General features: G+C 47.7%; 1 protein-coding gene across 1 annotated transcript in view; it reads left to right on the top strand.

Annotated features, from left to right (window-relative positions):
• Nucleotides 1-23,977, top strand: part of LOC121542520 (uncharacterized protein C12orf56-like) — a 38,806-nt gene that overhangs the window by 4,494 nt on the left and 10,335 nt on the right. The window contains exon 3 of the mRNA XM_041851915.2: nt 9,765-9,843. Coding sequence (XP_041707849.2) covers nt 9,765-9,843 — 79 coding nt within the window. The remainder of the gene's footprint in view (nt 1-9,764; nt 9,844-23,977) is intronic.

Here is a 23,977-nt window from a genome sequence, read left to right on the forward strand (position 1 = left end):
GTGTTGTCCAGGGTCACGCCAAGGCTCTTCGCGCTCTGGGAGGAGGACACAACGGAGTTGTCAACCGTGATGGCGAGATCATGGAACGGGCAGTCCTTCCCCGGGAGGAAGAGCAGCTCCGTCTTGCCAGGGTTCAGCTTGAGGTGGTGATCCGTCATCCATGCTGATATGTCGGCCAGACATGCAGAGATGCGATTCGCCACCTGGTTATCAGAAGGGGGGAAAGGAGAAGATTAGTTGTGTATCGTCAGCGTAGCAATGATAGGAGAGGCCATGTGAGGATATGACAGAGCCAAGTGACTTGGTGTATAGGGAGAAAAGGAGAGGGCCTAGAACTGAGCCCTGGGGGACACCAGTGGTGAGAGCATGTGGTGCGGAGACAGCTTCTCGCCACGCCACTTGGTAGGAGCGACCGGTCAGGTAGGACGCAATCCAGGAGTGAGCCGCGCCGGGAGATGCCCAGCTCGGAGAGGGTGGAGAGGAGGATCTGATGGTTCACTGTATCAAAGGCAGCAGACAGGTCTAGAAGGACAAGAGCAGAGGAGAGAGAGTTAGCTTTAGCAGTGCGGAGAGCCTCCGTGACACAGAGAAGAGCAGTCTCAGTTGAATGACCAGTTCTGAAACCTGACTGGTTTGGATCAAGAAGGTCATTCTGAGAGAGATAGCAAGAGAGTTGGCTAAAGACGGCATGCTCAATAGTTTTGGAAAGGAAAGAAAGAAGGGATACTGGTCTGTAGTTGTTGACATCAGTGGGATCGAGTGTTGGTTTTTTGAGAAGGGGTGCAACTCTCGCTCTCTTGAAGACGGAAGGGACATGGCCAGCGGTCAAGGATGAGTTGATGAGCGAGGTGAGGTAGGGGAGAAGGTCACCGGAGATGGTCTGGAGAAGAGAGGAGGGGATGGGGTCAAGCGGGCAGGTTGTTGGGCGGCCTGCAGTCACTAGTCGCAAGATTTTATCTGGAGAGAGAGGGGAGAAAGAAGTCAAAGCATAGGGTAGGGCAGTGTGAGCATTAGACTTAACAACAGTGTCATTAGACTTAACAAACGAGGATCGGATGTCGTCAACCTTCTTTTCAAAGTGGTTGACGAAGTCATCCACAGAGAGGGAGGAGGGGGGTTCAGCAGTGAGGAGAATGTGGCAAAGAGCTTCCTAGGGTTAGAGGCAGATGCTTGGAATTTAGAGTGGTAGAAAGTGGCCTTAGCAGCAGAAACAGATGAAGAAAATGTAGAGAGGAGGGAGTGAAAAGATGCCAGGTCGGCAGGGAGTTTAGTTTTCTTCCATTTCCGCTCAGCTGCCCGGAGCTCTGTTCTGTGAGCTCGCAATGAGTCATCAAGCCACGGAGCTGGAGGGGAGGACCGAGCCGGCCGGGAGGATAGGGGGACACAGGGAGTCAAAGGATGCAGAAAGGGAGGAGAGGAGGGTTGAGGAGGCAGAATCAGGAGATTGGAGGGAGAAGGATTGAGCAGAGGGAAGAGATGATAGGATGGAAGAGGAGAGAGTAGTGGGAGAGAGAGAGCGAAGGTTGCGGCGGCGCGTTACCATCTGTGTAGGGGCAGAGTGAGTAGTGTTGGAGGAGAGCGAGAGAGAAAAGGATACAAAGTAGTGGTCGGAGACATGGAGGGGAGTTGCAGTGAGATTAGTAGAAGAGCAACATCTAGTAAAGATGAAGTCAAGCGTATTGCCTGCCTTGTGAGTGGGGGGATGGTGAGAGGGTGAGGTCAAAAGAGGAGAGGAGTGGAAAGAAGGAGGCAGAGAGAAATGAGTCAAATGTAGACGTGGGGAGGTTGAAATCCCCCAAAACTGTGAAGGGTGAGCCATCCTCAGGAAAGGAACTTATCAAGGCGTCAAGCTCATTGATGAACTCTCCAAGGGAACCTGGAGGGCGATAGATGACAAGGATATTAAGCTTAAATGGGCTAGTGACTGTGACAGCGTGGAATTCAAATGAGGAGATAGACAGATGGGTTAGGGGAAAAATTGAGAATGACCACTTGGGAGAGATGAGGATTCCTGTGCCACCACCCCTCTGACCAGATGCTCTCGGGGTATGCGAGAACACATGGTCAGACGAGGAGAGAGCAGTAGGAGTAGCAGTGTTTTCAGTGGTAATCCATGTTTCCGTCAGCGCCAGGAAATCGAGGGACTGGAGGGTAGCATAGGCTGGGATGAAGTCAGCCTTGTTGGAGGCAGAACGGCAGTTCCAGAGGCTGCCTGAGACCTGGAACTCCAGGTGTGTGGTGCGTGCAGGGACCACCAGGTTAGAGAGGCAGCAGCCACGCGGTGTGAGGCGTTTGTATGGCCTGTGCGGAGAGGAGAGAACAGGGATAGGCAGAGGCATAGTTGACAGGCTGCAGCAGATGGCTACAATAATGCAGAGGAGATCGGAATGAAATGAACTAAACATCTGGGAAGGGAGAGAGCAGGCCTCCCTCACCAAAAAAATAAAATAAAAATATATATAACTCTCCCAACTTCCACCTCAGAAACTATAATTGTTTCACTGAACCACCCGAGTAAAACTCTCCCAACTTCCACTTTAGAAATTAGAATTGTTGTAAACTACAGCAGACTGTTATCAGTAGCTGTAATTAAGTACAGCAGCTACCAACCACCTAACGTTAATGCCTCGGATGAGGTTAGAAAAACAGCTGAATGGTAGCAGCTAGCTGGCTCAATCACAGGTACTCTTAAGCATGAAATAACATTGGAAACAATTAACCACAGTTGCAAAAAGTTACCAGTAGCTACCCGCTAGCTAGCTAGCTAGCTTTGTTGGTCCAAGTAGTGGGTAAGCTAGCCTCGTGCTTCGCCGGGGTCTGCCGAATACAATACTTACCTACAATAATTACCTACAATAACCTTCAATAACTACCTGAGTAAGCTACCTATAATACCAAACTACAATACCTACCTACAATCTAAATACATGGTTTAAGCTTAACTCAACACCATATAAGAAGCCAAGCTTACCTTTCATAACGCAGCAATGATTAAACGTTGGGTAGCTAGCACAAAGATATTGTATTTAGCTACCACAGTACAGCCAGTTGGTAGTGTTGGCTAGCTAGCAATGGCTGCTGTGTTGACTTTGTTTGAAAAACGGCGTCGCTGCGAACGAATGTAGCTGGCTAAAAGGATATTGTTTTTAGTTGCTACCGTTGCTAATAGCTACTCGCCAGCTAATCCAGGAGGTGAGTTAGCTAGCTAGCTTCGTGCTACACCCGGCTTTTAGTTGCTACCGTTGCTAATAGCTACTCGCCAGCTAATCCAGGAGGTGAGTTAGCTAGCTAGCTTCGTGCTACACCCGGCACCGCCGAATACAAAAGTAACCTACAATAACTACACAACAGCTACCCACAACAGCCCACGATGCCTACCTATACTACTTAATAATATACAGCCCCCGATGCCTACCTATAATACCTAACTACAATCTAAATACATAGTTTAAGCCTTACTCGACAAAGCCCAAGCTATGTATAAAGCCAAACTGGCAGACTGCAATCAGTAGCCGTAATTAAGTACAGCAGCTACCAACCACCTAACGTTAATGATAATGAGGTTAGAAAAACAGCTGAATGGTGACGGCTAGCTGGCTCAATCACAGGTACTCTTAAGCGTGAAATAACATTGGAAACAATTAACCACTGTTGCTAAAAGTTACCAGTAGCTACCCGCTAGCTAGCTAGCTAGCTTTGTTGGTCCAAGTAGTGGGTAAGCTAGCCTCATGCTTCGCCGGGGTCCGCCGAATACAGTCCTTACCTACAATAATTACCTACAATAACCTACAATAACTACCTGAGTAAACTACCTATAATACCTAACTACAATACCTACCTACAATCTAAATACATGGTTTAAGCTTTACTCAACACCATATAAGAAGCCAAGCTTACCTCCTGCTAGAGAAAACACAACCTCTCCCTCTCCCAAGGCAATTCAGAAAAACCTATCATAATTTTGTTGTCATGATGAGTTTATTCAGGTGTGTGTACCACGGCAAATTTTCTTGACAAGAAACAAACATAGGCTCATTCTGTTCAGAACAACCCAGGTATGATGACATAGTAATCATAAACGTTGACATTGTATATGACATTTGGAAATGTGAAGTGCAGATTTGGACACACGGGGGTTTGGCTTGCTTGTATGACATCAAAGCGGTATTTATCATAATCCTCAATGTCTCATCTTTCAAAATACATCGAGTCCTCCAAATTTACTGCACTTCCCTCACTCAGACAACAAAACATTTGCAGCGAGAGATGGGGGCAACTTATTGTCCTGCGCGGTGCTCAAGTTCAGAACATCTGTCAGTCAAAACCCATACAGAGCTGTGAAGCACAGAGCCAGAGCTCTGACGTCATGTATAGCATGTTACTGTACAGCCACGATGTTCCAATTTAGGCACTTATTAGTGCCCAAATCTGCCATTTTCAACCCATCTACGGGTACGAGTGTAAAGGGCTAAGCTATTGGATTGCACCCAAATTGGCCATTTTCATTTATAGGATTTATATAATATTCAATAAATATAGCAGAAAACATCAGATTTGGACCAAACGTCTTCCTAACAATGAGTTATCTAAAACCACCCACAGACCCCACACACCAATTCCTCCCAAACAATCAGTATACAGTATCAGTTCTCTAAATCTGGCAAGTAGTATGGTGCTGCGGCTCGGAGTAATGTTTCTTCATACTATGTATTGTATTCTCAGTGAATTTGGTGATGTTTGTTTTCCCCTGTTCAGAGAAATTTGTCATTGAAGTTGTTAGGTTTATGGCCCATCATACATCCTGATATTACCAGTGTGAAGAATGTTTGAAGAATTCCCTCCCCTCAGTGTTAAAGGGATAGTTCACCCACATTACAAAATGACATTGATTTCCTTAACCTGGAAACAGTCCATGGACATGGGGAGAATCACAATTGGTTTGCTAGCCTCCTCTCCTCGCCTCTTTTTGAAAAAAGTCAAAGGTAATCGAGTAGCGGAGGCGAGGAGTGGAAACGTGGAAACAAATGCGCTTATATGAAATTAGAATCTCCTTCTCCACTCGTGTGATATTAGGCAAATTATATTTACAAGGCTGGAATCCCAAAATAAAAACTAATTTACCTAGTTGTGAAGACATTTTATAGATGAAAGGGTAAGTAGCGTATCGTTTTTTAATGTGTGCATGCTTTTCTCCTTCGAGAAAACAACAGCGGATTATGAAACACTTCTGCACTACCTGCCGCAAGGATACTCTTGTGCATCCCCTGTCGAAGTAGGTAATCGAGGAGGGCTCCAGACTCCTTTGTTTGCCTACTATGTTTGCCTACTAACGAATTTACACTCTCCTCAATCACTTGACCACTTATCGGTTTACGGAGGAGAGGAGGACGGAGGAGTCGAGAAGAGGACAGACTTTAGTCCAATTGAGACTCTCCCGAGGTATGACAGCAATCCATGCTTTGGTTTTGTTTACCTGGCCACTGTTTCAAACGCTAACCTTTTAGTATTTGCGGCACAAATCCAATGCAAGTCAATGGTACCTACAGTATATTCGCATTTTCACGCTTCATATCCAAATCCATCTATAAGTTACACCATTGATACAGTGCAAAACAGACCAAAAGGACATGGCAAAATGCTGAACTTTAAGGTTTAAGGTCAATTTATTTGTTTTGTCCAAAATTCATTACATGTAAAAATGTCAAATCAAATTTAGTTACACTTAAAAAATTATCAATCCAACTTAAGTTAATGAAATGAAAAACAAACAATTACCCCAAAAAATTTTTAAAAAATGAATGCATTCTATCGAATAACATGTAACAATCAGTCCATTAATTTGTCAGTCAGTCAGTCAGTCATGGTTTGGTCTGGTGGAGTGGTTGACGGTGTGTTTGTGTCTTTGTGTTGGGGGATGGGAAGGGGTGGGGTCTGAGCTGGCAGTTGCTGGATGAAAGTAGCGGTTGTGGTTGGTCGGTGCTGTGTCCAGGGTTGGTTCTGAGAACGGGAAAACCTAGGTTGACCCAAAGGTCAACTTGAAGGTTTAAGGTAATTTTATTGGTCATTCCTAAATTCATTACAGTTTAAAATGTTCAACAAGTTAAAATTTTATCCATCATTAATTTAAAATTCCAAATAATAAACAATTCAAACAATAAGTAATCAATTCAAATTAGGCAAAAAAACCTAATGGTCATCCAATCAAACAAAAACAAAACAAAAGCAATCAATTAATCAACAAATTAGCAATCAATCAGTCAATCAGTCAGTCAGTCACAATGTGTCTGTGTCTTTGTGTTGGCGGAGGGGAAGAGGAGGGGTCTGGGCTGGCAGTTGCTGAAAGGAATTGGCAGTTGTGGTTGTTCGGTGCCGTGTCCAGGGTTGGTGCTGGTGTTGTGGCTTGGACCGGGAACAACTTGGGTTGGTACTGGTATTGGGGCTGGGACTGAACTGGAAGTCGTGCTGGGACCAGGACTGGAGGCCAAGGGTAGGGGCTGGGTCTGGTGCCGGGGACCGGGAAAAAAACAGGAACTGGGACTGCTGCAGGTGCTGGGTTGGGCTCTATGTCTGTAGAGGGGAGGAAGGACAACCTGAGGAGCAATCAGACAGACAAGGGAGCCCTAGACCCAGAGGTCAATGGTGGTACTTCCCTGTGGTCTGCCTGCTCCGGGTGGAGGTGTGAACTTTGGTCCCTCCTCTGCGCCTCGTCTGGTGCTGAGACTGGCCAATGGGATCTGGATTGGTGCTGGGACTGGTTCTGGATCTGCAGAGGGGAGGAAGGACAACCTGAGGAGCAAGCAGACCCACAAGGGAGCCCTAGACCCAGAGGTCAATGGTGGTACTCCCCTGTGGTCCGCTCGCTCCGGGTGAAGGTCTGGTGTTTGGTCCCTCCTCTGCGCCTCTTCCGGTGTTCTGGTGCTGTGACTGGGTCTGGTACTGGATCTGGTGCTGGTGTTGGATCTGCAGAGGGGAGGAAGGACAACCTGAGGAGGGAGCAGACACACCTGGAAGCACAAAACCCGGAGGTCAGTGGTATTCCCCTGTGGCCTTCTCGCTCTGGGCATAGGTCTACAGCTTTGGTCCTTCCTCCGCGCCTCTTCTGGTGTAGTGATGAAAGGTTCCTGGTTCTGGTCTGGTTCTGTGAGAGGGATAAGTGTAGAGGGAGGAAGGGGAAAGGGATGGTAAGAGAGCAGGGGGGTGGGGGTGGCGGAGGGTTAGTCCATAGGCCTGGGCTGGTGTTGGAGCAGGAGTGATGTGGTGGCAAGGATGGACACTGTAGGCTGAAGGACAGAGGGAGCAAACGGGGCCCATGGAGTACTCACAAACAGTTGGTAGGTGTGTTCAGTGCAAGTGCCTCTGTGGGGGCAGCTCTCTGTACGTACCTTGACCCTTCTATAGATGGATTCCCTAGTGGGGAGGCAACCATGAATAGCCGTCTGGGGGAAATCCTTCTGTTCGGAGTGTTTTGTCAGGGTCATGATTATGGGTTATTGGGGGGAGGTCCAGGTCTGGGGTTGGCCATGTCATTGCAGATTTGGATAAGGGCCTCTAGCGGGTCATTTGTGTTGGGTGGTTCTTGGCTGTTCACTGGTTTTGACATGCCTCCCCACTGACTGCCTTGTGAAACCATGTACTGTCTTGGTGATGGAATGTGGGATGCTGGGAGGGGTGAAGGCAGTTCGGAAGGTCCGAGGGGTCTGGACTGAGGCTGGCTGGTTTGCTGCTGTGCGGGATCAGGGGCCGGGAGGGCTAAGGGGTGTGGATCTGGGTCGTTAAGGAGCAGGGGGGAGGAGTCAGGGGCAGTAGGGGGTATGGTAGGGGTGTCGGGGCCATTGGTGGTGGGAGTGGGGAATCAGGAAGAGTAAGGGGTAGGGAGGAGTGTTCAGAGGAAGTAATGGACTGGGGGGGTGAATGGTAGGATGAGGGGTCTGGGAGGGGGAGACGGTTTCTCGGGGGGGATAGGGGGTTTTTTGTGGGTCGAGTTTGCTAGCGTCTGGGTTTAGGTTCTGGGGTGGTCTTCTGGTCTGGTCTTTTCCATTTGGTAATTTTTGTCCAGTTTGGGTCGTCGTCGTCCTCTAAGAACTGGAGTTGTGTGGTGAGGGGGTCTTCTGGTTGTATGACCTTTTTCGAAAACGGCTCCCCTTTGACCAGGGGTTTGGCGGGGGTGGCGGTGGCAAGGAAGGGATTCATTGGGGGTGCAATGGTGGAGGGAATGGCAGGGTGGAAAGGTCTGGGTCTTTGTTGTTGTCTGGTGGAGGTGGTGGGGCGTTGGTGGGTTTGGGATTTGGGTTGATGGTGTTGGCCCTTGCCCTGCTGGCATAGGACCTGTGTAGGTTCTGAAGAAATTGACCCGTTTCCCGCACAGGTTGCAGGGGCGTGTGGAGGTACAGTCTGTAGGTGGTTGTCTTTACAGATTTTGCAGATGATGACTGTGCAGGCTGTGGCCAGATGGTCCAGTTGGCTGCAATTCCTGAACAGGTTTAGGCATGCTGTAGTAGTGGACGGAGCCTATGTTGTTTCCCAGCGTGATGGTGCTGGGGTTGTGTCTGGTCTTAACAATACCAGCCATTGTCTTGCCCCAGTCCAGACGTTGTCTTCGTCCAGGACCATCCTAGCCACTGACTTGAGGGTTGTTGTAGTCCTGAATGCATTCATTGTGAAACTGTACTGTAACTACCTTGGATTCTGTGTTGGAGAGGGGGTATGCTCAGAGTTTGTTAAACAGTTCTATATCTTTGCACTTTCAGAATTTTGACCAAAACTGTTCTAGTAACTGGGGGGTCTTGAAACTGGCTTCAAATGATTACTGTGGCTCTGGGGGTTTCACCAGGCAGTTCCGGTCCTGCAGAGGAAGGAAGGACACACCTGGAGGCCTGTGACCTGTAGGTCAATGGAGGGACTCCCCTGTGGTCTGCTAGCGCCAGGCATAGGTTGGTGTCTTTGGTCCTGCCTCCTTGCCGCTGGTTCTGGTGGTGATGCTGTCTGGTCTGCTCCGGGTGGTTGGCGGTCTGCTGGTCCTTGTCTGGTCGGTGTTGGCCTGAGGAGGGCAGCTGGGGCAAAAAATAAAGGCAGGGGAGGAGGGCTACAGACCTAGGGTAGAGGGAGTAAGGCTCGCCTCGGCAGCACTCTACTCGCCTCAAGGCCTGCAGTCCATCATCTCCTCCAGCAGTTGGTCTGTTGCTCATTCTGGATGCTGGGGTGTTCCGGGTGTTCCGTGGACTGGGGAGTCAGGTCGGGCCGCGGTCAAGCCACTGTTACCCTTTCGTCTTCCCCAGTCCTTCAGGCATTTCCGCTGGACCAGAAAAGCAGCACCAGCCACGGTCAAGCCACTGTTACTGCCTCCTGGTCCGTCCATTGAAAAGGATAGAAGAGGCCTCCCGAGTGGCACAGCGGTCTAAGGCACTGCATCACAGTGCTTGAGGCGTCACTACAGACCCGGGTTTGATCCCAGGCTGTGTCGCGACCGGGAGACCCATGAGGCAACGCACAATTGGCCCAGCATCTGCCTTCCTCTTTCTTTTTCAGTCTACCTTCCTCTCTCTCTCATTCTTCCCATTATGCAACTGTTTCCCAGTTAAATATAAATTACCGGGTCTCATAAATGTAAGGGCTTCCAATTACATAGAGTGCTCTCGTAAACCTCTCTACATCCTTCTCCCCTGTCTCTGTCTCTCTGTCCCCCTCACTCTCCCCCTACTCCTTTCTCCTCCCACTGCTCTCTCTCTCTCTCTCTCTCACCTCTCTCCCCCTCTTTCTCTCTCCAGGTATTGGTGGTACTCTCCTGTCGACCCGCTCAGAACCCCCAGATAGAGACGGGTGGAACGTCTCCCCTGTCACCATGAGGTGAGACCTGCTCTCCATTCCCATTTAACAGCCAGGATGCTCTTCAGCCCCATTCAGTCCCATTCAGTCCCCTGCCTTACCGTCCCCTTTGAAATGGCCTTATCTCTGTCTTCCAGGCTGACCCTGGCTAGAGGGCCTTTTCCACATTATACAGAGAGAACCCATCATCCTACTGTTACAGGAGACAGTCAGTCTGTCAATCAAACACAGGTCATGGACAATCATTAGACAGACTGCAGGCCTGACTATGGTTCTGTGGTTTCACAGATAGTCTGGTTTGTTTACTGTACTCTCTATGCCTTTCTCAGTAGTAGCATTTGACATGTGTACATGAGCTGCATCACCACGGCCAACACAGATAGCTAGAGACGCCTTGTGTTTTTGCGTAAGCAGGTGGGGATGTGTTGAGCCATAGGCAACTTGGCAACAATGGCATACAGAAGCTGCATGTGCCTATATGAACTACAGTACTATGTACAGTTCCTTCATAAAGTATTCACACCTCTTAACTTTTTCCACATTTTGTTGTGTTACAGTCTGAATTTAAAACTGATTAAATTTAGATTTTGTGTTACTGATCTAGACACAATAACCTATTATCTAAAAGTGGAATTTTGCTGGTAGATTTTTTTAAACAAATGAATAACACATGAAAAGCTGAAGTGTATTCAGTCAATAAGTATTCAACCCCTTTGTTATGGTAAGCCTAAATAAGTACAGGAGTAAACACATGATTAACAAGTCACAAAATAAATTTCATGGACTCACTCTGTGTGCAATAATACTGGTTAACATGATTTTTGAATGTCTACCCCATCTCTGTATCACACACATACAATTATCTGTAAGGTCCCTCAGTCGAGAAGTGAATTTCAAGCACATATTCAACCACAAAGACCAGGGAGGTTTTCTAATGCCTCGCAAAGAAGGGCACCTATTGGTAGATGGGTGGAAAAAAAAGAAGCAGAACTGAATACAATTACGCTTTGTGTATCAATACACTGTCACGCCCTGGCTCTGGGGACTCTTATACGTTGAGCCAGGGTGTGGATTTTCTATGTGTGATTTTCTATGTTGTGTTCTAGTTCGTGTTTTCTATGTTGGCCAGGGTGGTTCCCAATCAGAGGCAGCTGATTCTCGTTGTCTCTGATTGGGAACCATACTTAGGCAGCCTGTTGGCACTAGTTATTTGTGGGAGCTTGTTCTGTATAGGTTTGTGTTGGTGAACCTTTAGACTTCACGTATCGTTTTGTTGTTTTGTTCATGTTGTAAAGTACTCATTAAAAGATGTACGCCTATCACGCTGCGCCTTGGTCTGCCTCTTACAACGATCGTGACAGAAGATCCCACCAAAGGACCAAGCAGCGTGTTCAGGAGCAGACACCGGGAAAGGAACTGGAGAAATTGGCGATGTCCCAGGTGGGCGAATGGTGGTCTTGGGAGGACATGTTCGCGGGCAAAGGGCCATGGGCAAAAGTTAAAGCCCTGGCGAGAGAGGAGGTACGGCGCCAACCGTGCCGTCGTCGGAAAGGCGAGAGGCAACCCCAATACTTTTTTTGGGGGGGGCACACGGCATGGACGACGGGGCTGCTGGAGGCAGCTACAGGGCGAGTTTGTGGACTAGGAGAGGAGGCCACCAGGTTACGGGGGCCATTGGTCATGAGGGGGAAGGAGAGTGTAGAGGCACGGCAAGAGGTACTGGGGTGCGTTACCAGTCCGATCCGGCCCGTTCCTGATCCCCGCACAAGACCAGTGGTGTGTGTTCCCAGTACGGTCCGGCCTGTTCCTGTCCCTCGCACCAAGCCTGTGGTGCGCGTCGCCAGCCCGGTCCGGCCTGTTCCTGCTCCCCGCACCAAGCCTGTGGTGCGCGTCATCAGCCCGGTCCGGCCTGTTCCTGCTCCCCGCACCAAGCCAATGGTGCGTGTCGCCAGCCCGGTCCGGCCTGTTCCTGCTCCCCGCACTAAGCCAATGGTGCGCGTCGCCATCCTGCTCCCCGCACCAAGCCAATGGTGCGCGTCGCCACCCGGTCCGGCCTGTACCTGCTCCCCGCACCAAGCCAGTGGTGCGCGTCGCCAACCGGTCGGCCCGTTCCTGCTCCCGCACCAAGCCAATGGTGCGCGTCGTCAACCGGTCCGGCCCGTTCCTGCTCCCCGCACCAAGCCAGTGGTGCACGTCGTCAGCCTGGTCCGCCCGTTCCTGCTCCCGCACCAAGCCAATGGTGCGCGTCGCCCAACCGGTCCGGCCCGTTCCTGCTCCCCGCACCAAGCCAGTGGTGCGCGTCGCCAGACCCGTTCGGCCTGTTCCTGCCCTCCGCACCAAGCCTGTGGTGCGCGTCGCCAGCCCGGCCCGGCCCGTACCTGCTCCCCGCACCAAGCCAGTGGTGCGCATCGTCAGCCCGGTCCGGCCCGTTCCTGCTCCCCGCACCAAGCCAGTGGTGCGCGTCGTCAGCCCGGTCCGGCCCGTTCCTGCTCCCCGCACCAAGCCAGTGGTGCGCGTCGTCAGCCCGGTCCGGCCCGTTCCCGCTCCCCGCACCAAGCCAATGGTGCGCGTCGTCAGTCCGGCACGGTCCGTGCCTGTTCCACCTGTGCCTGGTCCGGCACCGGTCAGCTGCTCCACACCGGAGCCAGAGCAATCCGCTCCACCGGTGTTCAGTCTAGCTCCGGTCAGCAGGGCCAGACCACGAGGGCGTGAGAGAGAGGGGTGGTCACGCCCGGAGCCGGATCCGTCTCCGAGGCGGAATGCCCACCCGGCCCCTCCCCTGTGGTGTTTGGTTGGGCGGCAGGTAGCTTAGTGGGTAAGAGCGTTGTGCCAGTAACCGAAAGGTCGCTGGTTCTAATCCCCGAGCCGACTAGGTGAAAAATCTGTCTGTGCCCTTAAGCAAGGCACTTAACCCTAATTGCTCCTGTAAGTCGCTCTGGATAAGAGCGTCTGCTAAATGACGTAAACGTAAATGTAAATATTGGCGCGGTAGCAGTCCGCGCCTTTGGGGGGGGTACTGTCATGCCCTGGCTCTGGGGACTCTTTTATGTTGAGCCAGGGTGTTAGTTTCTATGTTTAGTTTTCTGGGTTTATGTTCTAGATCGTGTGGATCTATGTTGGCCAGGGTGGTTCCCAATCAGAGGCAGCTGATTCTCGTTGTCTCTGATTGGGAACCATACTTAGGCAGCCTGTTTGGCACAGTTAATTGTGGGTTCTTGATCTGTATAGGTTTGTGGTGTTTAACCTTTAGACTTCACGTATCGTTTTGTTGTTATTGTTAAAGTACTCATTAAAAGATGTTTGCCTATCACGCTGCGCCTTGGTCCGGTTCTTACAACGATCGTGACATACACCCAGTTACTACAAAGATACAGGCGTCCTTCCTAACTCAGTTGCTGTCATGGATTCAGCCGAGGCTGCTCCTCCTCCTTGCTCGGGCAGGCTTCGGCGTTCGTCGTCCCCGGAGTACTAGCTGCTACCGATCTATGTTTCGGTGTTTGTCTTGTTTGGTCTTCATTGTTTACACCTGTTTCCTATTATGTTGCATTGTATTCCCTTTAAATACCCCTGTCTCTCATAGTTTATTGTGTGTGATTGTTTTTTGTGAGGTCGGCAAGCTGTTGTGTGCTAGTATTGTTTCCTCCCTGTTAGGAGGTATTTTGGTTTTGTACTTTCTATACTGTGTTCAGTAAAGTACGTCTGCCAGTAGCTCGGTGTCCTGCGCTTGACTTCGTTACCGCATACACGTCAGCCTGACAGAATCACACACCACACATGGAGTCAGCAGGAGCGGCGGTGCCAGCTTGATGAATGGAGGAACGCGTCAAACAACAAGTGGCCATGATCCAGGCTCTCGGCACCGCCATGGAATGGGTGGTGAGCACTATGGAGCGATGGGAAAGAGGGGGTCTGCCTTCACCTCCTCCGACGATACTACCACCATCGGCGATGCCCATCGCTTCACCTCCGGGGTCCAGTGGGATTCGGCTCTCGCTCCCGAGGGCTTATGATGGCACAGCTGCCGGGTGTCAGGGTTTCCTGCTCCAGGTTGAACTCTACCTGGCAACCATCCACCCGGTGCCCTCGGGATATGAGAGCGTGTCCGCCCTCATCTCCTGTCTGTCCGGCAAGGCGCTGGAGTGGGCCAACGCTGAGTGGGGGGGAATAGACGCCGCTACTGTCAACTATGCGGAGTTCACCCGCAGCTTCAGGGCAGTATTCCCAAAACTCACTCTGCCACTCCTCCACTAACCTAACGCCTTTTCAGTGTGTGCTAGGTTATCAGCCGGTCCTGGCACCTTGGCATCAGAGCCAGATCGAAGCCCCTGCGGTGGACGAGTGGTTTCGGCGCTCGGAAGAAACCTGGAACGCTGCGCATATCCATCCGCAACGGGCTATCAGGCGGCAAAAGGCGAGCGCCGATCGCCACCGCAGTGAGGCTCCGGTGTATGCACCGGGAGATCGGGTCTGGCTCTCGACCCGAAACCTGCCCCATCGCCTGCCCTGCCGGAAGCTGGGTCGGCAGTTTGTGGGGCCATTTAAAGTCCTGAGGAGATTGAACGAGGTATGTTATAGGTTACAACTGCCCATTAATTACCGCATTAACCCCTCGTTCCATGTGTCTCTCCTCAGGCCGGTAGTAGCTGGTCCACTCCAGGAGAGTGAGGTACGAGAGGTTCCTCCGCCCCCACTGGACATCGAGGGGGCTCCGGCGTACTCAGTCCGTTCCATCTTGGATTCGAGGCGTCGGATGGGGGGCCTGCAGTATCTCGTGGAGTGGGAGGAGTACGGTCCGGAGGAACGGTGCTGGGTCCCTAGGAGGGACGTCCTAGATCCCTCCATGTTGAGGGATTTCCACCGGAGTCATCCGACTCGCCCTGCTCCGCGTCCTCCTGGCCATCCCCGAGGCCGGGGTCGGCGCACGGCTGGGGCCGCACGTCAAGGGGGGGGGTACTGTCACGGATTCAGCCGAGGCTGCTCCTCCTCCTTGCTCGGGCAGGCTTCGGCGTTCGTCGTCCCCGGAGTACTAGCTGCTACCGATCTATGTTTCAGTGTTTGTCTTGTTTGGTCTTTATTGTTTACACCTGTTTCCTATTATGTTGCATTGTATTTCCTTTAAATACCCCTGTCTCTCATAGTTTATTGTGTGTTTGTTTTTCGTGAGGTCGGCAAGCTGTTGTGTGCTAGTATTGTTTCCTCCCTGTTAGGAGGTATTTTGGTTTTGTACTTTCTATACTGTGTTCAGTAAAGTACGTCTGCCAGTAGCTCGGTGTCCTGCGCTTGACTTCGTTACCGCATACATGTCAGCCTGACAGTTGGCGGAGAGGAAGGAAACCGTTCAGGGATTTCATCATGAGGCCAATAGTGATTTTAAAACAGTTACAGAGTTTAATGGCTGTAATAGGACAAAACTGAGGATGGATCAACAACATTGTAGTTACTCCACTAACTAATACTAACCTAAATGACAGAGTGAAAAGAAGGAAGCTTGTACAGATTAAAATATTCCAAAACATGCAGCCTGTTTGCAATGAGGCATTATAGTAATACTGCAAAAAAATTCTAAGAAATTTACTTTTTGTCCTTAATACAAAGCGTTATGTTTGGGGAAAATCCAACACATCACTGAGTACCACTCTTCATATTTTCAAGCATGGTGGTGGCTCCATCATGTTACGGTTATGCTTGTCATCGGCAAGGACTAGGTCGTTTTCTAAAATTAAAATAAATGAAATAGAGCTAAGCATAGGCAAAATCCTAGAGGAAAATATGGTTCAGTCTGCTTTCCAACAGACACTGGGAAACAAATTCACCTTTCAGCAGGACAATAACCTAAAACACAAGGACAAATATACACTGGAGTTGCTTATCAAGACGGCATTGAATGTTCCTGAGTGGCCTAGTTAAAGTTTTAACTTAAATCAGCTTGAAAATCTATGGCAAGACTTGAAAATGGTTGTCTTGCAATGATCACCAACCAACTTGACAGAGCTTGAAGAATTTTAAAAAGAATAATGGGCAAATATTGTACAATCCAAGTATGCCATTCATGCTCTTAGAGACTTACCCCAAAACACTCAGCTGTAATCGCTGCCAAAGGTGATTCTAACATGTATTGACTCAGGGGGTTGAATACTTATCTAATCAAGATATATTAGTGATTTATGTTTATTTTATTTTATTTAAATTGTTGAATTGTTCTCCCACTTTGACATTACAGAGTATTGTGTGTGGATCATTGACAAAAAAGGACAATTAAACCACGTTTATCCCACTTTGTAACATAACTAAATGTGTAAAAAGTCAAGGGGTGAGAATACTTTCTAAAGGCACTGTATGTTCTGTGGTTGGCCTGCTGCCATTCTCTTTGTGGATGGGTGTGTCTCTGTATGTAGCACCAGTTGCTTAGGAACTGGATCAATATTTCAAGATTGTTATGCAAACAATCTAGCAGCAGCTGTCTGTTGTCCTACAATTGGGAGAAGTTAATAATAATTATAATTAAAGTCACTTTACATGGACAGGTAAACAGGACGTTTAAAAAATAAGCAATAAAATCACACATTAAAATAAGTAAGTATATAAAAGTACACTAAACATAAGAATAGACTAACCAGGGAAAACACTAAACATGATAACAGACTAATCTGGGAAGTGAACTAAACGGGATAAAAAACAACAGTGAATCCGGGTAAGCCTGTGTGAAGAGGTGTGTCTTATCTGTTTCAGATATGCTCTCTGACATTTCTCTCTCTCTCTCTCTCTCTCTCTCTCTCTCTCTCTCTCTCTCTCTCTCTCTCTCTCTCTCTCTCTCTCTCTCTCTCTCTCTCTCTCTCTCTCTCTCTCTCTCTCTCTCTCTCTCTCTCTCTCTCTCTCTCTCTCTCTCTCTCTCTCTCTCCCTTGCTGAAGGACAAAAGCTGTGTTTTACAGGGATGGGTGACAGTATTAGGTCATCCTCTCAGGTCTGTCTCCCTGACTCCCATTGCAGGGGAATGTAGGGGGCTTGGAGAGGGGGAGTACAGGGAAGAGAGGGGGAGTATAGGGTGGAGATATTGTTGGAGGTTGTGAAGGAGTTGGGGCAGGGATAGAGGCCAGGTTGGTCCTGCAGGGTGTAATATGAGTGTGGCTGCTAAGAGAAGGCAGGCTACTTCAGACTCTCCAGGCTGCTTGCTACAGGCTGCTTGGTGGGGTGCTCAGGCTGCTCGTGTAGCTCATGACTGTTTAATGTGCACTGGAGGAGAGTGTAGAGCGTTTCAGATCAGGTTCTCAGTTTTCACAAATGCTCAACAATTTAGGTCATACATGCATAACACAAAATACGTCACATTCAGGTACAGATACACATTTTATGGCCAGTATCCACAACATACAGTACAGACGCATACTGTATACACAAATAGAGAGAAATAATATGAACTATATCAAATCAAATCAAATCAAATCAAATTTTATTGGTCACATGCGCCGAATACAACAGGTGCAGACATTACAGTGAAATGCTTACTTACAGCCCTTAACCAACAGTGCATTTATTTTAAACAAAAAAAGTAAGAATAAAACAACAACAAAAAAGTGTTGAGAAAAAAAGAGCAGAAGTAAAATAAAGTGACAGTAGGGAGGCTATATATACAGTAAAATAAAGTGACAGTAGGGAGGCTATATATACAGGGGGGTACCGTTGCAGAGTCAATGTGCGGGGGCACCGGCTAGTTGAGGTAGTTGAGGTAATATGTACATGTGGGTAGAGTTAAAGTGACTATGCATAAATACTTACTTAACAGAGTAGCAGCAGCGTAAAAGGATGGGGGGGGGGGGGCAGTGCAAATAGTCCGGGTAGCCATGATTAGCTGTTCAGGAGTCTTATGGCTTGGGGGTAGAAGCTGTTGAGAAGTCTTTTGGACCTAGACTTGGCACTCCGGTACCGCTTGCCGTGCGGTAGCAGAGAGAACAGTCTATGACTAGGGTGGCTGGAGTCTTTGACAATTTTGAGGGCCTTCCTCTGACACCGCCTGGTATAGAGGTCCTGGATGGCAGGGAGCTTTGCCCCAGTGATGTACTGGGCCGTACGCACTACCCTCTGTAGTGCCTTGCGGTCAGAGGCCAAGCAGTTGCCATACCAGGCGGTGATGCAACCAGTCAGGATGATCAACATTCAGCACAGCCACACACACATCCAGTGATTCTCAAATCAAATCAAATTGTATTGTTCAAATGCGCCGAATACAACAGGTGTAGACTGTACTGTGAAATGCTTACTTATGAGCCCATTCCCAACTATGTGGATGTAGGCGTGTGTGTGTGTGTGTGTGTCTCTAATTAACATAACAGACAAGCAGATCCTAAGTGCTTAGAAACGGGAGGAAATGGGTGAGGTACTCTGATGTCATTCACCCGTTGCTAGGGTACAAAAAACCCTACTACTGCAGTAAAACACCTACTAAAAGGTGCTGTTTGTCTGAGCAGTGTGGGTTTGTTCATTTGAGTGTGTGTGTCCATGCACATCTGGGTGTCTCCATATATCTCTGGGAAGGTCTCTGTCAAACACACTGTCCCCTGGGAGGTCATTAACACACACACACATCCGGTGAGCTGTGAGACAGTCTCTGAACAGTGTCAGTAATCATCAGAAGAGGTAACAACCATGAAGGAGCTGCTATCAGCGTGATACAACACACAGAAGTTGGCACAAGCTTTATGTAGTCAAGTCAATATACTGTACACAAAGACTGTGCTCCACCAGGAGTTTGGTAACATGTCAAGTTAAAGGCAAGGAAGGCTTAGTAGACTATGTGTGTCAGTACACATGACGCCCCAAGCCGACACTGTAAAACATTTCCCGTCGAATGTACAGTAACTGACTGGCAGCAATTGACCAGCCAGTAAGTTACTGTAATTCATTTTACAGTACAGCTACTGTAATCAATTTGACTGTAATTAATTTTACGGTAACAAAAATGTTACTGTAATCTAATTTACAGTATATTACTGGAATTACACATGCAGTGATATATTACCCAGTGTTCTTTGCAAGTTTCATTTTGGTCATTTAGCAGGCGCTCTTGTCCTTAGAAACTTACAATCACTGCATTCAACCAAGGTTGATAAAACAAATATTTACAGTACCAGTCAAAAGTTTGGACATTTACTCATTCAAGAGGTTTTCTTTATTTGTTTACTATTTTCTACATTGTAGAATAATAGTGAATACAGCAAAACTATGAAATAATACATATGTAATCATGTAGTAACCAAAAAAGTGTTAAACAAATCAAAATATATTTTATGTTTTAGATACTTCAAAGTAGCCACCCTTTGCCTTGATGACAGTTTTGCACACTCTTGGCATTCTCTGAATCAGCTTTATGAGGTAGTCACTTGGAATGCATTTTAATTAACAGGTGTGCCTTCTTAAAAGTTAATTTGTGAAATGTCTTTCCTTCTTAATGCGTTTGAGCCAATCAGTTGTGTTGTGACAAGGTAGGGGGGGATACAGAAGATAGCCCTATTTGGTAAAAGACCAAGTCCATATTATGGCAAGAACAGCTCAAATAAGCAAAAATAAACAACAGTCCATCATTACTTTAAGACATGAAGGTCAGTCAATACGGAACATTTCAAGAACTTTGAACGTTTCTTCAAGTGCAGTCGCAGAAACCATCAAGCGCTATGATGAAACTGGCTCTCATGAGGACTGCCACAGGAATGGAAGACCCAGAGTTACCTCTGCTGCAGAGGATAAGTTCATTAGAGTTACCAGCCTCAGAAATTGCAGCCCAAATAAATGCTTCACAGAGTTCAAGTAACAGACACATCTCAACATCAACTGTTCAGAGGAGACTGCGTGAATCAGGCCTTCATGGTCGAATTGCTGCAAAGAAACCACTACTAAAGGACACCAATAATAAGAAGAGACTTGCTTGGGCCAAGAAACACGAGCAATGGACATTAGACCGGCGGAAATTTGTCCTTTGGTCTGGAGTCCAAATTTGAGATTTTTGGTTCCAACCGGCGTGGCTTTGTGAGACGCGGTGTGGGTGAACAGAAGATCTCCACATGTGTATTTTCCATCGTAAAGCATGGAGGAGGAGATGTGATGGTGTGGGGGTGTTTTGCTGGTGATTTATTTAGAATTCAAGGCACACTTAAGCAGCATGGCTACCACAGCATTCTGCAGCGATACGCCATCCCATCTGGTTTGGGCTTATTAAGGCTGTGTAAGGGCTATTTGACCAAGAAGGAGAGTGATGGAGTTCCTCATCAGATGACCTGGCCTCCACAATCACCCGACCTCCACCCAATTGAGATGGTTTGGGATGAGCCGGACCGCAGAGTGAAGAAAAAGCAGCCAACAAGTGCTCAGCATATGTGGGAACTCCTTCAAGACTGTTGGAAAAGCATTCCAGGTGAAGCTGGTTGAGATAATTCCAAGAGTGTGCAAAGCTGTTATCAAGGCAAAGGGTGGCTATTTGAAGAATCTCAAATATAATATATATTTTGATTTGTTTAACACTTTTTTGGTTACTACATGATACCATATGTGTTATTTCATAGTTCTGATGTCTTCACTTTTATTCTACAATGTAGAAAATAATAAAAATAAAGAAAACCTCTTGAATGAGGTAGTCAGCTCAGCCATACCCATTGAGACTGTGTCTGTGCCTCGACCTAGGTTGGGCAAAACTAAACATGGTGGTGTTCACCCTAGCAATCTTATTAGGATAAAGACCTCCTCCATTCCTGCCATTATTGAAAGAGATCGTGATACCTCACATCTCAAAATAGGGTTACTTAATGTTAGATCCCTCACTTCAAAGGCAGTCATAGTCAATGAACTAATCACTGATCATAATCTTGATGTGATTGGCCTGACTGAAACATGGCTTAAGCCTGATGAATTTGCTGTGTTAAATGAGGCCTCACCTCCTGGTTACACTAGTGACCATATTCCCCGTGCATCCCGCAAAGGCGGAGGTGTTGCTAACATTTACGATAGCAAATTTCAATTTACAAAAAAAAAAAAATGACGTTTTCATCTTTCGAGCTTCTAGTCATGAAATCTATGCAGCCTACTCAATCACTTTTTATAGCTACTGTTTACAGGCCTCCTGGGCCATATACAGCGTTCCTCTCTGAGTTTCCTGAATTCCTATCAGACCTTGTAGTCATAGCAGATCATATTCTAATTTTTGGTGATTTTAATATTCACATGGAGAAGTCCACAGACCCACTCCAAAAGTCTTTCGGAGCCATTATCGACTCAGTGGGTTTTGTCCAACATGTCTCTGGACCTACTCACTGCCACAGTCATACTCTGGACCTAGTTTTGTCCCATGGAATAAATGTTGTAGATCTTAATGTTTTTCCACAAAATCCTGGACTATCGGACCACCATTTTATTACGTTTGCAATCGCAACAAATAATCTGCTCAGACCCCAACCAAGGAGCATCAAAAGTCGTGCTATAAATTCTCAGACAACACAAAAATTCATTGATGCCCTTCCAGACTCCTTCTGCCTACCCAAGGACGTCAGAGGACAAAAATCAGTTAACCACTTAACTGAGGAACTCAATTTAACCTTGCGCAATACCCTAGATGCAGTTGCACCCCTAAAAATGAAAAACATTTGTCATAAGAAACTAGCTCCCTGGTATACAGAAAATACCCGAGCTTTGAAGCAAGCTTCCAGGAAATTGGAACGGAAATGGCGCCACACCAAACTGGAAGTCTTCCGACTAGCTTGGAAAGACAGTACCGTGCAGTACCGAAGAGCCCTCACTGCTGCTCGATCATCCTACTTTTCCAAATTAATCGAGGAAAATAAGAACAATCCAAAATTTCTTTTTGATACTGTTGCAAAGCTAACTAAAAAGCAGCATTCCCCAAGAGAGGATGGTTTTCACTTCAGCAGTGATAAATTCATGAACTTCTTTGAGGAAAAGATCATGACCATTAGAAAGCAAATTACGGACTCCTCTTTGAATCTGCGTATTCCTCCAGGGCTTAGCTGTCCTGGATCTGCACAGCTCTGCGAGGGCCTGGGATCGGGAGAGACACTTAAGTGTTTTAGTACTATATCTCTTGACACAATGATGAAAATAATCATGGCCTCTAAACCTTCAAGCTGCATACTGGATCCTATTCCTACTAAACTGCTGAAGGAGCTGCTTCCTGTGCTTGGCCCTCCTATGTTGAACATAATAAACAGCTCTCTATCCACCGGATGTGTACCAAACTCACTAAAAGTGGCAGTGATAAAGCCTCTCTTGAAAAAGCCAAACCTTGACCCGGAAAATATAAAAAACTATCGGCCTATATCGAATCTTCCATTCCTCTCAAAAATTTTAGAAAAAGCTGTTGCGCAGCAACTCACTGCCTTTCTGAAGACAAACAATGTATACGAAATGCTTCAGTCTGGTTTTAGACCCCATCATAGCACTGAGACTGCACTTGTGAAGGTGGTAAATGACCTTTTAATGGCGTCAGACCGAGGCTCTGCATCTGTCCTCGTGCTACTAGACCTTAGTGCTGCCTTTGACACCATCGATCACCACATTCTTTTGGAGAGACTGGAAACCCAAATTGGTCTACACGGACAAGTTCTGGCCTGGTTTAGATCCTACCTGTCGGAAAGATATCAGTTTGTCTCTGTGAATGGTCTGTCCTCCGACAAATCAACTGTACATTTCGGTGTTCCTCAAGGTTCCGTTTTAGGACCACTATTGTTTTCACTATATATTTTACCTCTTGGGGATGTTATTCGAAAACATAATGTTAACTTTCACTGCTATGCGGATGACACACAGCTGTACATTTCAATGAAGCATGGTGAAGCCCCAAAATTGCCCTCGCTAGAAGCCTGTGTTTCAGACATAAGGAAGTGGATGGCTGAAAACTTTTTACTTTTAAACTCGGACAAAACAGAGATGCTTGTACTAGGTCCCAAGAAACAAAGAGATCTTCTGTTAAATCTGACAATTCATCTTGATGGTTGTAAAGTCGTCTCAAATAAAACTGTGAAGGACCTAGGCGTTACTCTTGACCCTGATCTCTCTTTTGACGAACATATCAAGACTGTTTCAAGGACAGCTTTTTTCCATCTACGTAACATTGCAAAAATCTGAAATTTTCTGTCCAAAAATGATGCAGAAAAATTAATCCATGCATTTGTTACTTCTAGATTAGACTACTGCAATGCTCTATTTTCCGGCTACCCGGATAAAGCACTAAATAAACTTCAGTTAGTGCTAAATACGGCTGCTAGAATCCTGACTAGAACCAAGAAATTTGATCATATTACTCCAGTGCTAGCTTCCCTACACTGGCTTCCTGTTAAGGCAAGGGCTGATTTCAAGGTTTTACTGTTAACCTATAAAGCGTTACATGGGCTTGCTCCTACCTATCTTTCCGAGTTGGTCCTGCCGTACATACCAATACGTACGCTACGGTCACAAGACGCAGAGCCTCCTAATTGTCCCTAGAATTTCTAAGCAAACAGCGGGAGGCAGGGCTTTCTCCTATAGATCTCCATTTTTATGGAACAGTCTGCCTACCCATGTGAGAGACGCAGACTCGGTCTCAACCTTTAAGTCTTTACTGAAGACTTATCTCTTCAGTAGGTCATATGATTGAGTGTAGTCTGGCCCAGGAGTGTGAAGGTGAACGGAAAGGCTGGAGCAACGAACAGCCCTTGCTGTCTCTGCCGGGCCGGTTCCCCTCTCCACTGGGGTTCTCTGCCTCTAACCCTGTTGCAGGGGCTGAGTCACTGGCTTGCTGGTGCTCTTTCATGCCGTCCCTGGGAGGGGTGCGTCACTTGAGTGGGTTGAGTTACTGACGTGATCTTCCTGTCTGGGTTGGCGCCCCCCTTGGTTTGTGCTGTGGTGGAGACCTCTGTGGGCTATACTCGGCCTTGTCTCAGGATTGTAAGTTGGTGGTTGGGGATATCCCTCTAGTGGTGCGGGGGCTGTGCTTTGGCGGAGTGGGTGGGGTTATATCCTTCCTGTTTGGCCCTGTCCGGGGTTTCTTCGGATGGGGCCACAGTGTCTCCGGACCGCTCCTGTCTCAGCCTCCAGTATTTATGCTGCAGTAGTTTATGTGTCGGGGGGCTGGGGTTAGTTGGTTATACCTGGAGTACTTCTCCTGTCTTATCCAGTGTC

Source organism: Coregonus clupeaformis, unplaced genomic scaffold (genome assembly GCF_020615455.1).
Source record: "Coregonus clupeaformis isolate EN_2021a unplaced genomic scaffold, ASM2061545v1 scaf0025, whole genome shotgun sequence".
Lineage (NCBI taxonomy): Eukaryota > Metazoa > Chordata > Actinopteri > Salmoniformes > Salmonidae > Coregonus > Coregonus clupeaformis.